This window comes from Furipterus horrens, unplaced genomic scaffold (genome assembly GCF_987537825.1).
Source record: "Furipterus horrens unplaced genomic scaffold, mFurHor1.1.pri manual_scaffold_5, whole genome shotgun sequence".
In the NCBI taxonomy this organism is placed as follows: Eukaryota; Metazoa; Chordata; class Mammalia; order Chiroptera; family Furipteridae; genus Furipterus; species Furipterus horrens.
The window spans coordinates 115,994,512-116,009,991 of NW_028327175.1; the positions used below are offsets into that span (position 1 = coordinate 115,994,512).

At 41.6% G+C, this 15,480-nt stretch overlaps 1 protein-coding gene across 1 annotated transcript in view; it reads left to right on the plus strand.

The window, feature by feature from the left end:
• Positions 1-231: 231 nt before the first annotated feature.
• CREBBP (CREB binding lysine acetyltransferase) overlaps positions 232-15,480 on the plus strand; it is a 141,150-nt gene continuing 125,901 nt past the window's right edge. Inside the window, exon 1 of the mRNA XM_090277122.1 lies at positions 232-505. Within this exon, the coding sequence (XP_090133248.1) occupies positions 421-505 (85 nt within the window). The 5' untranslated portion in view covers positions 232-420. The remainder of the gene's footprint in view (positions 506-15,480) is intronic.

The window sequence follows — 15,480 nt, forward strand, 5'->3', positions numbered from 1 at the left end:
GGCACCATGTTCCTGGGGACTGCCTAAGCCGGCCGGCCGGGCGCCGTCACTACCATCCGGGCCCGGGGGGGCGGCCAGGCCGCCTGGGCGCCCCCGCCGCGGAGTGTCGCGCTCGGAAGGCGGGCAGGGGATGAGGGGGCCGCGGCCGGCGGCGGCGGCGGCGGCGGCGGCGGCAGCGGCAGCCGGGGGCGGGCGGTGAGCGCTGCGGGGCGCTGTTGCTGTGGCTGAGATTTGGCCGCCGCCTCCCCCACCCGGCCCTGCGCCCAGCGCCCTCCCTCTCCTTTGGCGTTCGCTCGCTGCTCGCCGCTCGCGCTCGCTCGTCTCCACTCGTAGCCGGCCTGGGCCGGCACCGACCCCCGCTCCGGAGCCATCGCCGGCCCCGCCGTCCGCTTTCGGGGCTGTTTTCGCGAGCAGGTGAAAATGGCCGAGAACTTGCTGGACGGACCGCCCAACCCCAAACGAGCCAAACTCAGCTCGCCCGGCTTCTCGGCGAATGACAGCACAGGTGAGGAGGGGGCCGGACGGGGGGCGGGGGCCTCGGGGGTCGCTGTCAGACCCTCTCCCCGAAGGTGAGTAGTCCCTGGGGAGCCGAACTCGGCCGCGGGCCTGCGGAGCACCTCCCCCCCACCCCCCCAAGTGGAGGCCGGCGCAGCCTTTTCCCCCGGAGCCCCGCGGAGAGGGGAAGTTTGTGGGGAGATTGTCGTGGAGTCCGAGTGCGGGGAATATGCCCGGTTGCATTCGGGTTCCCGGAGTTGGTGAGCCCTTCTTGCGTGGAAACCTAGTGGTACTTTCAGGGAGAAAAAGTGAAGTAGACCGTGTTTATTTTGCGTGGCAGATCTCTCCGCCGCCGTGTGTCAACACACGCGTGGCTGTCTTGAGGGGTGACAGCGAAGGGTAAGTTTGATAGCTAGAGAAGGAAATAGTGCAGCGGAAAGGGAACCCCGAGTGCTTCAGGAATTGGTGACATTCACAACACAGCGACCAGCCTGTGAGTTACAACTGAGAAGTTTCTTTGAGTATATTTGAAAACTCTTGTTGTTTGGTCACCTAAATCATTCCATTTTTCGCAACCCCAAACTTCGTTAGCAAGATGTTCTAAAAGTTGCTGGGGTGTGTTTAAGTTCACAGAATTGTGACTGTAAAAGAAAATTAAATAGCAGATTCATTTGGGTTGCAATCACCATTTGAGCTCTTGTTGTTTTTATAGTGTAGAGGCATAAAAATTATGTTAAGGAATGCAGAAGTTATGCTTTTTCCAAAAATTTCTTTTAGCAGAATACTGAATAATCTTGTTCTCATTAAACAGTTTTCCCTGAAAACTTTCTTAGATAATTATATCAGTTGCTTAACAGAAGTATTTTAGTTGTCTTTTATTAAATAATTCAGGATTCTTCTGGACTGGTTCACAGTAGAATTATGAACTAGTTGTATTTCCTCTTTTAGAGCTCTCCTTTGCAGTAAAAACTTGTCACCACTTGGGAACAGTTCTGTTTCGGTGCAGTTTGCATTTCTCCAGTGCAGTCTTGCAGTAGTAGCATCTGAAGATCAGTTTATAATGAACGGGTCCAAATTGAATTACATTGCTGCAGCGATCCCTTCAGGTTTGTCGTAGACACAGCTGTTCAGCTTCTGCAAATATTTTTGTGACTGACCACTAGCATATTTCTATTGTACTAGTGGTTTAAAATCTATTTCCACTGATGAAATAAAACTTGAATTTTGTGGCTTTGGTCTTAATACAATTTCTAGAATATTAGCTAACGTACAAGTGAGAGGAACAGTTATATTTTAAAAATTGTTGTAAGGAGATTCTTGTCTAATTAAAATGAAATTTGTTAAACAGTGGAGAGGAGTAAATAAGTCTCATGGAATATAAAAGTCTCTAATAATACTTATTTTAAAAACTGATGAAGAGTTGAGTTTGATGTTAATTTTGTAAAAACTACCTGAAGTGAGAAATGTGGAACCAGCTGTAATTTAAATGCCCTTTTACTGCAGAACAGATCTCCTTTACTTCATTAATCTTGCCATGTTTGTGTGAAAAGTCTTTACTCATATGAAACATAGATCATACCAGTCAAGTTCAGCTTTCAAGCTTGTCCTCTGAGACTGATAACTTTTTGGATGGCTTTACAGCTTTGCTATTATTGAATTGAGGGTATTGTAGGTTTTGTTTTATACAGAGGAAGAAATCAGTAACATAAGACTTAACAAAAAGGCTTGTCGTACTGTATATATCTAGCTGTTTTCAAGATAGAGTCCAAAGAATGGCCTTTTGAGTAGCTCTGTTACTTAGATGGTCAGATATTTAGTGTGCTTCTGTAATCATAATGAAATTTATCAGAAAGGATTTTCAATTCTTGCCCACTTGTTCCTCCTTCCTTTCCAATTCTGATCTTCATAAGGGCTCTTACTTTTCCAAGTGTGGAACGAAGAGGTCAATTTTTAATAGCTCTTATTTAAGTAATTCAAAGAATAAAATTCACACATTTATCACATCATGGTACACATTGATCACATCATGTTATCTTGAAACGATGTATTAGTATGGGGGGCCAAGGAACCAATCATTAAGCATATTAAGATATAACCTTGTCTCCTGTAACTACTAGTCTAAGACAGATCTTAAGGGCATAGATTAAGCAAATAAAGGACTATTGGAATTAACATTACATGCAATCAAAGGAGTGAAGGCATTTGGCTAGATGGGAAAGTGGGAAGAGACCTGGGAATAACATTCTTGAGAGACTCAACCTTATTTTAATGAGGGGATGTGTATTTGAGGCTTCTAAGAGAAAATTGGGCCAGTTGGAGCAAGGTGTGTTCCCTTTTCCTGTGATAAAATTTGGGGGAGGGGAGCTCTGTGCATGGGAAGAGTTGAGGGATTGGGAGGAGGCCTTAGTGGCCTGAGGAACAGGAGAGAGCTACTTGGACTGCCTCGCCGTAGTGCACGTCTATGGGGATTGGCCTGTGGAACCATTGGTGTCTGTTAGATGAGTCTGGGGCTGACAGTTGGCCAGAAGAACAGAACCCCTATCCACTGAAGAGCTTTACCAGCCAGAGTGCTGCCCGATGGGCACTGGTGGTCTTGCAGGAGGGGCATGGATGTGCATAAAACACTCCACAGTGAAGTAAGGCAGCATCTCTGGGTGTTAATGCCATTGCCACTTAAGACAGACAGGAGGTCAGGAAAGGCTTTTGAGGGGAGCCTGCAGAGGTGATGTGTAAATGAGGAATGCACCCTAAGGGAAGGCAGCAAGAGGAGGAAGGAAAAACAGTATCTTTCACCCCATCCAAACCTCAGCTCTGGTGTGGCACAGAATTTGATGGTATCAAATGTTATTGAAGTAGCATATTCTTTTACATTGAAGGCTTAAACATTTTGTTACTATAGTCTTCCTTTACTTGGCACCCTTTAGAAGAAGTAGGAGGACTCTGTGTTACCAATATATAGTTAGTTGTGTGTTTTGGAAACGTCTTTATTTAGTATGTCCAAATTATAACAGCATGTTAGTCTTTCAACAGCAGGGATTCATGATTTAACAGTGTAGGAGAAATAAATATCCAGGCGAGCAGCAGACTTTGTCAGTTTAATTGAGGCCAAATTTACATATAACAAATAGACTTTATTCAAAAGTTTAATAGGATTGCCTTCTAAAAATTGAAGATAGGTATATTTCATCTGTGTAAGTGTCCCCAAGAAGTTGTGATTACAACGTCAATCCCTATAAATGCGGTAGAAAACTGTATTTAAAGAAAGCTTGTGGTAAATATAGCTATCACCCAAAATACCTTTACAACAAAATGATAATATTTTTTAATGTGCAGTGTTTTACATATCAGTGTGCTTTTCTCTCCATCACCTCAGTTTGGTTCATAGCATCCTATGAGGTAGGAAGGGGAAATACTATTCCTGCTGCTTCGAGGTGAGGAAACATACTTGAGAGAGGTAATCTGCCCAAAGTAACATAGATGGTGAAAACCAGAACCAAACCTAGATTTATTATTAAATAGGTCAATATAGTATATTCATTTTATAGATCTATATCCATGGAATTTGCTTGAATCACAGACCAGAAGACTGCTGTACTTGGCAACTTTGAATCGCTTAACTCCAGCAAGTGAATTAAATCCCTATGGGGAAAGTTTATAACCACTCTGGGGGGAGCCAGGGGTGTGTTCTTCCTGACTGGCTCCAGGCAGGGACAACTCCCCCTTCCCTCTGCTTCTGGCAGCAACAGGGTATTATTCCAGGCCTACACTGTGTGGTCTCACCTTTGTGGTTATTGCAGTGAATAATTGAGGACCACTCAAATTAGTTCATTTCTTAACTAAGTTCTGGCTAAGGAAATGAAAGTTTTGCAGTGACTTCTAGGGCTAGGACTTGTCATGACTTTGCTTTGCTTTTACTTGTTAGAGAAATAGGGGCTTCTAAATAACAGAGGGGTGAGAACAGTGGTTCCATTGAAGTTCCTCAAGGGTGATGGTTGATGAGTATGAATCCCACAAAGGTGCCTTGGCTGTTGATCAAAAGGTTGAGAATCATTCCTGTTTTAACAGGATTTGGTTCTGTAATTCTTAAACATAATTGAAAATGAGTTATAAAGGGACTGAGGTTTAACCCTACAGTCAGAAGTTAATGCCTAGATTGTTAGCCAGTGTTTTTACCACTTCTGACTTGTGCCATTGTGGCTGTGTGACAAAGTATGCTATTGCTTAGGGCTATGTAAGTGCCAGCTTTGTGTTCTTATTTACTGTGTTTGAAAACAAAATAGTTAAAAATGATTTTGCTAAAGTATGCATTTCCTTGTTCAGATGAAACGTACCTGTTGTGTAAAGCAAGATTAGGAAAGCTTGCTTTAAGTTGGTTAGGTTCTTAGAGTAACATTAGTCAGGACATCACCTCTTTTATCTTATTCAGACCAGCACTTCGAGTATATTCCAAGAAACTAGAGGGCATGTGAAGAGTTGTTTCTCAGATGAGGTTGGGAATAGCCAAGGAACTTAAGTGTAGGCCTACTTAGAACCATTGTGTACTGATTGGCTGTGAGTCTTAGAGAGAGGGGCAGTAGTTTGCACCATTCCCAAACCTTTTTTATGTAATACAGGGGGGACCCTCCCCTCCAAAAAAATGGAATTATTTTCTGGAGGGTGGGCCCATCATAGTACAGGCTTCCCTTTCTAGGTGAATGTTCTGAAAACTCATTTGTATCAGTCTACCAGCTGGCATTGTTGAGAGAGGCCGTGTTTGGCTTCAGTGGGGTTTTTTTTTGAAGACTTTCAACACGTTTGTCCATTACATGATGGGTGATTTACAAGTGCACCTGCCCACACTGCACTGAGTGTTCAGCAGTTTTTGACCAAAAACAGCATGACCCCTATGCCCACCCTCCCTGTTCACCTGATCTTGCCCCCTGAGAGACCTCTTTTTTGTTTTCCCCAATGAAAAAAGTCCTCAAAGAGAAATGTTTGCTGATGTGGAAGAGGTGAAACAAAAAATGGCAGAAGCACTAAAAGGCATCAAAATTGACGAGTTCAAAAACTTTTTTGAGCAGTGGAAAAAGTCTCGATAGGTGTATTGCATTAAATGGAGAGTACTTTGAAGGTGACTGAAGGTTAAGCATGTAAGGATAAAGACACAATTTTTTATAAATAAATTCCGTTTTTTGGTGGGGTCCCTCATGCATAGGTAGGCAAACTTGACGTAAAGGGCCAGAGGATGTATTTTTCGCTTAATGGGCCCTATGGTCTCTGTTACATGTACTCAGTGCTGCCATTGTAGCATGAAAGCAGCCCTGGACAGTAGTACAGAATTGAGTGTGGCTATGTGCTAATAAAACTACAATTTGGTCCTTGGGTCACATAGCGTAGGACTCTAATGTAATGTGGGACTAATGCTCTAAAAATTCATTGGGAGCACTGGGCTGTTTGGGTTGCCCTAGTCTTTGCTGTCTCTTAAGACTTTGAGGACATGATCCATCAAATAGCAGCAGTACGGGTGTTCTGAGCACATACTGTGTGCTGGTCTTACTGATGGTCCTCAACATGGGGAGCAGGGGTGATAAGCCCTTGAGCCCAGTGAGCCCCAGGGGGAAGCCATGCAGAGTCTGGGGCTACTTCCAAGCTTGCAGGGAACCCCTCTGTCTTTGTTCTTCTGTAATACTTTTATATACTGCTTAATTTAAAATCAGATAAGTTTAATGAGAACCAAGTTGCACTAAGGTCATTGTTTTGTTCCTTCGCTTGTCATTTTGCTTTTCTTTGACTCCAGTGGCTCACACAGCGTTTCATTTTTCATTTGTCATCTGCCCTCCAAGTCCACACCTTCCAGTGAAACTTGAAGGTGAGCAGCTCCACAAGAGCTTGTGAGAGCTTTACACAGCTGTATTGCCTGTTTCTGGGAGTGGTGCCTCACATGCTAGGCCCTCTGGAAATAATTAAGGGAATGACTGAACTAATGTACAGCGTTTATTTTTCAAAGTTCTCATTCCCCCCCCCCCACAAGATTGTGCTTTTAAGTTAATTGCCACAAATCTGAGGATCTGTTTGTCCTAATCCTTATTTCTTTTGAGATACAGATGTGCACCTGTGTATTTTCACCTGTGGACCAACCTGGCTGGCTGTAGGAGTGGTCAGGCCAGGGCCTATTTGGGTCTCCTACAGGCTACTTGGATGGTCCTTGGTGGTGGCACCACAGGCCATGGTGCTGACTGGACAGCATGGGGTATGAAGGTACTGGCTTCAGAGCCAAGCCACGTGTATGACATTTTTCTTTCCCTCCTTGTTAGTATCATGACCCTGGTCAAAGTTATATCAGCTCTCTGAGCCTCAGTTTCCTCATCTGTAAAATAAGAGATACAAAATAACCATTCCCATCTCCAAAGGTGGTTGTGATGTGTGAAAAGTGCCTGGTTTGAAGTAAACACTCAGCATGACAGTTGACACTCCTTACTAGGGAAGGTGGGTGTGCCCTGTAGCCCAGACTCACTGGAAGTGCTCATTTGATTCTACTAGAGACTTGTTTGTTGATGATTCCAGAACCAACAGTAGTGTTGTACGCATATCCACAAAGGCCTGTGGGCAGACAGATGTGTTGTAGTGTGGCCTACTCAGTGGGTACATAACCCGGAATTATATAATCACTACTATTGGTTTTTGCCTCCCTTTTCAGCTGTATTTTTTAAATAGGACACAGTGGCCATGAAATTCTAAAATTGCAAAAACTTAAGTGGTGTGACATGTTCTGAAAATGCTTACTAATTTTGAAGCCTGTTTCAGGGACTGTTTAAATATCAAATGACTGTGTGATTCTATTTCTTTAATGAGTGTATTGCAGTTCAGTCTGAGGTACCTGTTAAGCAGTAGCAGTGTACAAAAGGATTCTGATCAATGCCTTCGAGTAGCTTAGAACTGTGCTGACAAGATGAGACTGAGAGGCAGAATTTGAAAAAGAATACTAAAATACGTGAGTCAAAAAGGGCAACCCCAAGAGGGCTTCATTTATACCCCCACTGTTTACTGAATGCCCCCTGTGTGCAGAAGTCCAGGGCTAGGTATCTGAGGGAAGGGTAGCAACTTAGACAGACTTTGAGGATGGGTGAGGAGTCTTGGCTAAGAGAAGCACACACCAGGGGTAACCTGGTGGGCCCCCTGTGCTCTTGGACTCTTGTGTCTCCTGGGCCTCTCTTGCTGGGCCAGAGCAAGGCACCAGATGGTTGGGGAGCCTGCTGGTTTTCCATGCCTCCTTGTTGTTGGAAAAGACACTCTTGCCACTAAGAACAGTTTTGTCGCCGTGGATGTGATCGTCCCATGGCTCATCTGCATCTGTTCTCTCTGGTTGTCCCAGACAGTCTCTCACATGAGCTCTCGAATACTTGACCATGCCCTCTGGTTTTCAACACGTTCCTGGTATTCTTTCATTCCTCTCTGAGGCCTTTTCTTCCCAGTGCCTTCCTCCTCAGAATTCCATTCCATGGCTGATGGCTCCTTGGGTCTGGTGTGCTTCTCCACAACCCCTGCATTAACTGGGGGAAGGGATTTCACACTTTCCATGTTCAGGAACATGCTTACATTGCAGCATATCATTGGTGCCAGAGTGTAAGCCTTCCGCCAGTGCTTGTTGGGGGCCTTTGCATATTCGACTTTGCTTGGGGGCTGTGATCACTTGACAGGAAGGCTGGGATAGTCATGCACAGGGTCCACTGGGAACAGAACAGAGCTTTGACTGGAAGTGACTGACTCAGATTTGGTGGAGAGCTCTTTGGACATGGAAGAGGGTGCAAGAAAGTCAAAAGTATTTTTTTTTGTTTTCCAGATTGTTAGATAATTTTGAGAATGACTGTTGCTGTCTTTGAAAAATTGCCTTTGGGGTGTTTTCTAGTTCTAAATTTGGGAAAAAAAGGCTATTTTTGAACTTTATATCTAAAAGTCTAATTCCTTTCTTTTCAAACCTCACCCTTAGAAAGACTTGGATAGCATCCCCATGTGACATCTTTTCCCGTGTTTCATTTCCATTAATCAAAAGAATGTTTAGTTGAACCATAGCTAAGAATAGTAAAATCTAATGGTGACAAAAAAATTCACTTAAGTCTGACTTTCCTATTTCTAGGTGTCCCATCTGCTACTGTTTGAAAGTCTCTGAATTTGCCCGTCTTTCTAATAACACCTGTGCTTTACTGTATACAGTAGGTGTTTCCTAATAGTTGTACCTGTTTAATGGGGTTGTGCAATTGTGTTGTAAAGCAAATTCTTTTCATTAATTTAAAAGCTTTCCTTTACACCCAAATATTTTGGTTTTTTTCTTATCAAAACTGTATTACCTGTACATATTTTAACTGTGCAGTTAGTATAACCAATGAAATAGTAAGAAAAAAAAGTGACTGTTCTTTATCATAGCCTGTAGAGAGGCTATTGCACAATATCTAAATAAAGTGGATTTAGGTATTTGATTAAAAACTAAATGATGATACTCAGCAACTATAGAAGTCTATCAAATAATTGGAGCTTGCTTTGACAATTATGGACTATAAGAGCTTGACCCAATTCCTTTGGATTAAAATATTTTGAGTATTTGTCACCTGATTAAAAGTAGAACCTTCTAACCATGATTCAGAGTTGAAGGAAATGTCAGAGCTTTTTATATGGGATGTGGGCAGCGTGGTAGTAAGGAGGGAGCACTGGCCTCTGCTCAAAGTGGATGCTGAATCTTGCTTGGCTCCCAGCTCATGAGCTCTGTGACTTGGGGCCTGTGACTTTACATTTAAGCTTTGGTGGGGTTAGAGGGGAGGGTTGTTTCATCTCTAAAATGGGTTTTTTTCTTCTAGGATTTTTCATTTCTTTTCACAATAATTACCTTTGTATATTGGGGCTTCTGTGGTTCCTTGCATATAGCAGGTTGTAGCAGCTACTCTCACTGTGTGGGAAAATATAGATGTCACCTACCTTTTGGGGCAGGTTGGTGACGATTGGGATGATGTAGGCTAGGGTTCTGACACAGAACCAGATCTATGGAATTTTCTTGCTGAGTAAATGAGAAAATACCTCCCTTGCCTGTTTTGCTTCCAGCACCAGGGCTAGTGTAGTCTCAGTACCAGCTTGCAGAAGATTGAATTAGAAGCTAAGATTCAGGAATCCTACAAAACTGGTAATAGTTTGAACACTTTTTATTCAATCTGTATTTGAAGTTAAAAGCTGTTCTTTATTGGAGAATTGAAGTCTAAATTGAACTGTTTTTCTAGTATTTCAGAACACGCACTTAATTTAGGTTAGGATTTAAAAAGGAAAAGTGAATATGGTGAAATTACAAAAATAGTGTTTTTGTTTTTTAGAAAACAGTTTGGCGAGAAAATGACTTTGGGATCACTATGCAGTTTAGTAAAGGTGATTGATTTGGTTAAAAGAAGTATCAGTAAATCTAATTTCCTCTTTGGTTCACTTACCACTGGTCTTGAAAGGAAGGGATTCAGCTCCTTTCTGTGTTGTGGGAAATTTTTCTTGAAAATAACAACCAGGCATAGAGTATTGGTAGATTTTCTGTGTAGTTTTGGTTGTGCTTCTACATACTGTTGGGATTGTTTTTTATTGAAGAGCACAGCCTTCCCAGAGTTGGGCCTCTCTTAAAAAAAAAAAAAAATCTGAGGAAATAATTTGCATTATCCAGAGAAAATTAAGTGTTTTAGCATGCACTGATGACTTTCTCAGTCTTTTAAAGTGTAAGGAAAAAGTGATTCGTTTCCAACAGGAAGAGTGGGTTTACATATTTTCTTTGTTTGAGATGCCAGTATCCTCATGATCTCTCTCTCTCGCGCTTCTTCAAATCTTCACCTGAGGACATACTTATTGATTTTAGAGAGAGGGGAAGGAGGAGAGAGAGAGAGAGAGAGAGAGAGAGAAACATCGATCACTTGCCTCTTGCATATTCCGACTGAACCGCAATGCATGCATGTGCCCTGACCAGGAATAGAACCCACGATCTTCCGGTTTACAGGACGACAGTTCCATTCAGCTGAGCCACACTGACCAGGGATCATGATCATCTCTAAACCAGCACTGTCTAGTAGAACTTTCTGTGTTGATGAACATGTTCTATGTGTTTACTGTTCAGTACTGGAACCACTAGCTACTTGTGGCTATTGAGCACTTGAAATGTTACTAATGTGACGCAGGAACTAAATTTTAAATTTTATTTAACTTTATTAATGTAAATGTAAGTAGCCACATGTGGCATCAGCCATGGAAATCTATTGGGGACACAACAGGTCCAGTGTCTACCTTCATGGGAGGCAGTATAGTCAGGTGTTACCTAGATCCTTGGAGGGGAGGTTCATGCATATTAGGGTATAGGACAGTCTGTTCTGAAGGGTGTTGGAAGCCCTCCTGGTGGAAGGGGCATTAGCACTGAGACCTAAAAATAAGTGGAAGATTGGGGGGAGGGGATGCTATTTCTAGGCTTGGAAACAGTATAAATAGCAAGTGTGAAGCTCTGCAGGTATAAACTTTAGGGTATGTAACAGGTTTTGCAAAAACCAGTTTTGTTTTTGGTTTACGTTCAGTGGGCTACCATTTAGAAGCGGTGTGGTCTTGTTTCTGAGAGTTGCTGGTGTGGTCCTGCCCCTGGGGAGTTGAGTGGACCTGGGCTCCAGATTCAATTTGTTGTTTTATTCAACAAATATTTAAATACTTAAAAGTTCAAATTAATTATATGTGTTTATGTGTGGAATACTGCTAGGCTATGGTGATAACAGTGGTGGCTCTGTCCTTTTGGAACTCAGTGTAGTGGTTTAGGCAGGCAGTCCAGCAGTCCCACCAATGCCTGTCTAATTGCAAATTGAGATCAGAGTTGTGACAGGAAGGAACTGTATGCTTCAGGTGGGATGGTCAGGGAGACTTCTTAGTGGATTCTTAGTGGAAAGGACGCTGGAGCTCTTGTAGGATGAACTATGGGGAGCATCTGAAGGCAGGGTAAGGTCATGGAGAGCCTCCGAGGATCAGACCATAGAATCCAAGTGATTCTTTTTTATTTATTGATGAGAGGGAGAGGGAGGACATCGATTTGTTGTTTCACTTATTTATGCATTCACTGGTTGAATCTTATATGTTCCCTGACCAGGAATCGAACCCCAGCCCTCAACTTTGGCATAATGGGACAACACTCCAACCAACTGAACTACCCTGTTAGGTCCAGGTCATTCTTTCAGGGCTTGAAAAACAATACAAAATTTTAGAAACCCATCACTTCCAGGGTAATTGGAGAAGTCTGGATAGGCTTTTCCAAGGTGTGTGTTTCCATCTAAGTTCCTATCTACAATGAGAGTTGACAGCTGCCTCTCTCCTACAATGCTATTGTGGAAGGAAAAAGGCACCAGGAAAAGCAGTTTAAGAAAGTTGTTTGAAAACATTTTTTGAATGAGTAATATATTCATAGTGTTCAAAATTGCAAAAAGTGTACAAAAGAATGTTTAGTGAAAATCCTTCCTCTCCTGTTTCTGGAATCAACCAGTTCTCCCCACAGGCAAACAACGTATATTATTCTAGGGGCATGCTGTGCGTATATAAGCACATGCTCTGTTTACGTAGTCTTTCTTCCCAAAGTGGCACGTTATTCATGTTGTTCCACTATATGTACATTTTGGAATGATAAATATCTCAGAGCTGTTGGAAATATTAATATTCAAAGAGCAGTCTTTTATTATAAAAATCCTTTTTTTAATGGTAAAATGTTTTGGTGCTATACTTAAATCATACAAAATGATTTTAGTGTTTTCATATCCGATAGAAATTGGAAGAATTGAGGTTTTTAAAAAATCAAGTCCAGCTGTGGCCAGTTGCCTCAGTTGGTTGGAATATCATCCCATACACCAAAAGGTTGTGGGCTTGATCCCTGGTTGGGGCATGTACAGGATGACATTCAATTGATGTTTCCCTCTCACATCGATGTCTGTCTGTCTGTCTGTCTCTCTCAAATCAATAAGCATATCCTCAGATGAGGAGTAAAGAGTCATAACAGTAAAATAAAAAATTTTAGTTTCATGTCATCTTGAAGAATACTAGAGGTTTTGTTACTGTTGTCATGTTGCACATCATGCAACCAGTTCACAGCAAAGTTCTGTTTAGTTTCCTAGTTTTTATTATCCACCTTATTATCTGATATACAAATATTTGTAACTTCTATATCAGAGAGATAAAGTAGGAATCAGTCTTTTGCTTGGTAGGACTTCTAAGAATATTCGTATTAGCTCCAGATCTTTTCATTAATTTAGGTAATTTAGAGATTGCAAAACATTAAGGTGACCCAAAAGTGCTTCAGAAGAGGAGTAGCTGAGTCCTCCACCATTGCAGATGTGGAGGAGGAACAGTAAAGGATACTTAAGAGAGAAGATAAGTTAGAGAATCGTTACTTTTAAAAATGGAGAACAAAAATGATAATTAGATCCTTTTTAGGGGTACAATGATATTTACTAATGTGTGCATAGATTTCCAGAAGGAACTCTCTAGAAATTGTTTTTCTTGGTGAGGGACTGGGGGTGGTTTGGGAGGGCTCTCTACTTTATATTTTTCTGAATTGAAAAAATACTATTAACATAATTTTTGTCATGAAAAACTAGTTAAAACGTAACTCAAATCCAGAGCAAAACATCTTTAGTATTTTGGTTAAAAGAATCTGTTTAATGGTGAGGAGTGGAGTTTTGGCAGTTCCTGTTGTAAAACCTTTATACCTTTAGCAAGGATGATTTCAACAAAGTGTAAATTAACTTAGATGTGCCATCCAAAGGTTGGAAAATGTGATTGTGTTTTAATGTGATGTCCAATCATCACTTCCTTTGTCACTAGCTCTGATTTCAATAGAATTCTTTTAGAGGTTTCTTCTTTGATGTGTTGGATACTTAAAGACCTGACAGCCAACTTGTGTTTCTTTGAGTGTTTTGAAATGTCAGCTTTCCTTATGTGAGCAACATTTAACATTTAACTGCTACATTGGGCACAATGTGTAGATTGTCACATTCCTTTAGGAAAAAAAAGAAATACTTCTTAAAAGCCTTTTTTTAAAATACTTTTTATTTTCTTGCCTTTTAAGTTCATTTGAACACTAATAATATTTGAAACTAATATTGAGCAAATTTCAGGTTTCATCCTGAAACAGTAAACACTCCAGCTGGAACCAGGAATGTCTGGAAATGTTCCAGGTGTTATCACCTGGGCCTGGGCACCTCACGGGCTGCCTTTAAAAATTCTGTTTCTTTAATTAATTAAGTGGCTAGTTCATTCACATGGTTCAAAAATCAGTGGATACAAATTTGTAGAGTGAGAGCCTCTCTCTCTCTAACTAGTCCCCCAGGATGTGAGTGGATTGTGCTCTTCCAGGGTTTGTTTCTTCAAGCAGACACTGTCTATTCTTAGCTCCCTAGTCCCCTTCCTTCCTTTTTCTTCTTAGCCAGGGGACCATACTATACACATGTGACATACCTGTACATAGCAGCACATGGAGAGCTTCCTCATTATCTGTTTCTGTAATTGCTAGTGTTCCATTATATGAGATGGGCCATAATCGACTTAATCTGCTCCCCACTTGTGGACATTTAGGTTATTTCCAGTTTTACCCTCTCAAAACACTGTTTCAATGAATAGCTCTGCATAGTTATTTGTATATCTATAGAATAGAGTCCCAAAAATGGGAGTTAATGATTAAAAGGAGTAGGCATTTCTAATTTTAATCATATTATCAAATTGTTCTCCAAGAGCTTGTATGTTGGATTCATAAAGCTTTAAAAGCTTTATGTATATTTAGTATAGACATCACTAAACGTTTGTGATGATGTATTATTCTTTAGCTTGTGATCTTCATTCTGTGATTCTCAATTGCTTGGGATTTATCTATAAATTTAGGGTGTACTTTATTTTTTCTTTAACACTTTATAGAGCAGTTTCAGGTTCACAGTAAAATTGAGAGGAAGATACCGAGATTTCCCACGTGCCTCCTACACTCACACATGCACAACCTCCCCCATTATTAACACCCCCCATCAGAGCTGTACATCTGTTAACAACTGATGAACTACACAGCATAATCACCCTGAATCCATAGTTTGCATTAGTTCACTCTTGATGTACATTCTTTGTGCTTGGACAGATGTATAATGACATGTAGCCATCATTACAGTATTGTACAGATATTTTCACTGCCCTAAAAATTCCCTGTGCTCCACCAATTCATCCATCACACTCCTCAACTCCTGGCAATTACGGATCTTTTTACTGTCTCCATAGCTTTGCTTTTTCTAGACTGTCATATAGTTAGAATCATATAGTACATAGTTGTTTCAGATTGGCTTCTGTCATTTAATGATAGGCATTTAAGGATCCTCCATGCCTTTTCATGGCCTAATAGCTCATTTCTTTTTTTAGTGCTGAATAATATTTCATTGTTCAGATGTTGGTGTTCTTTTTGGACTTAAGGTATTCACTTCTTATTATGGGCTCTCTTATAGTCCACACATTTTCATATGTTGTACACTGATACCTCTTAAGTCCAGAATATAGTCTTTTCCCTTTTTCTGACTTGGTGTTTCTGCCCGCCAGCTATAGATCCCAGTGTTGAAGGCAGTGGACCTAGTCTCTGGGCATCCGTTTGCTTATACTCACCTGAGGTAGCCCAGCACCTGTGGTGGGGTTGCTTCTGCCCTCACATTCCTCATCTAGGACCTATAATTGGGTTGCACTGTAGGTAGGCAGCTGTTTGCAGTACCTCACCTGGGTGCCTCTCAACCGTGGTGGTGGAGAATAGAGAACCCCTTTCTGCTTCCTCTATTCCAGAACATCTGGTTACCGTTTCAGGGTTGCTGGGTGATTTATGGTCAGTCTGTTGGTAGTTTACTGCTATGACAGCACCTCCTGTTCCACCTTTGTCCCATGAAGGCTTGTCTCCACCTTTCGGGGCTAAGAGAGGCAGCATACGATCCACATTTAGGAAATGTAAAATTGTCT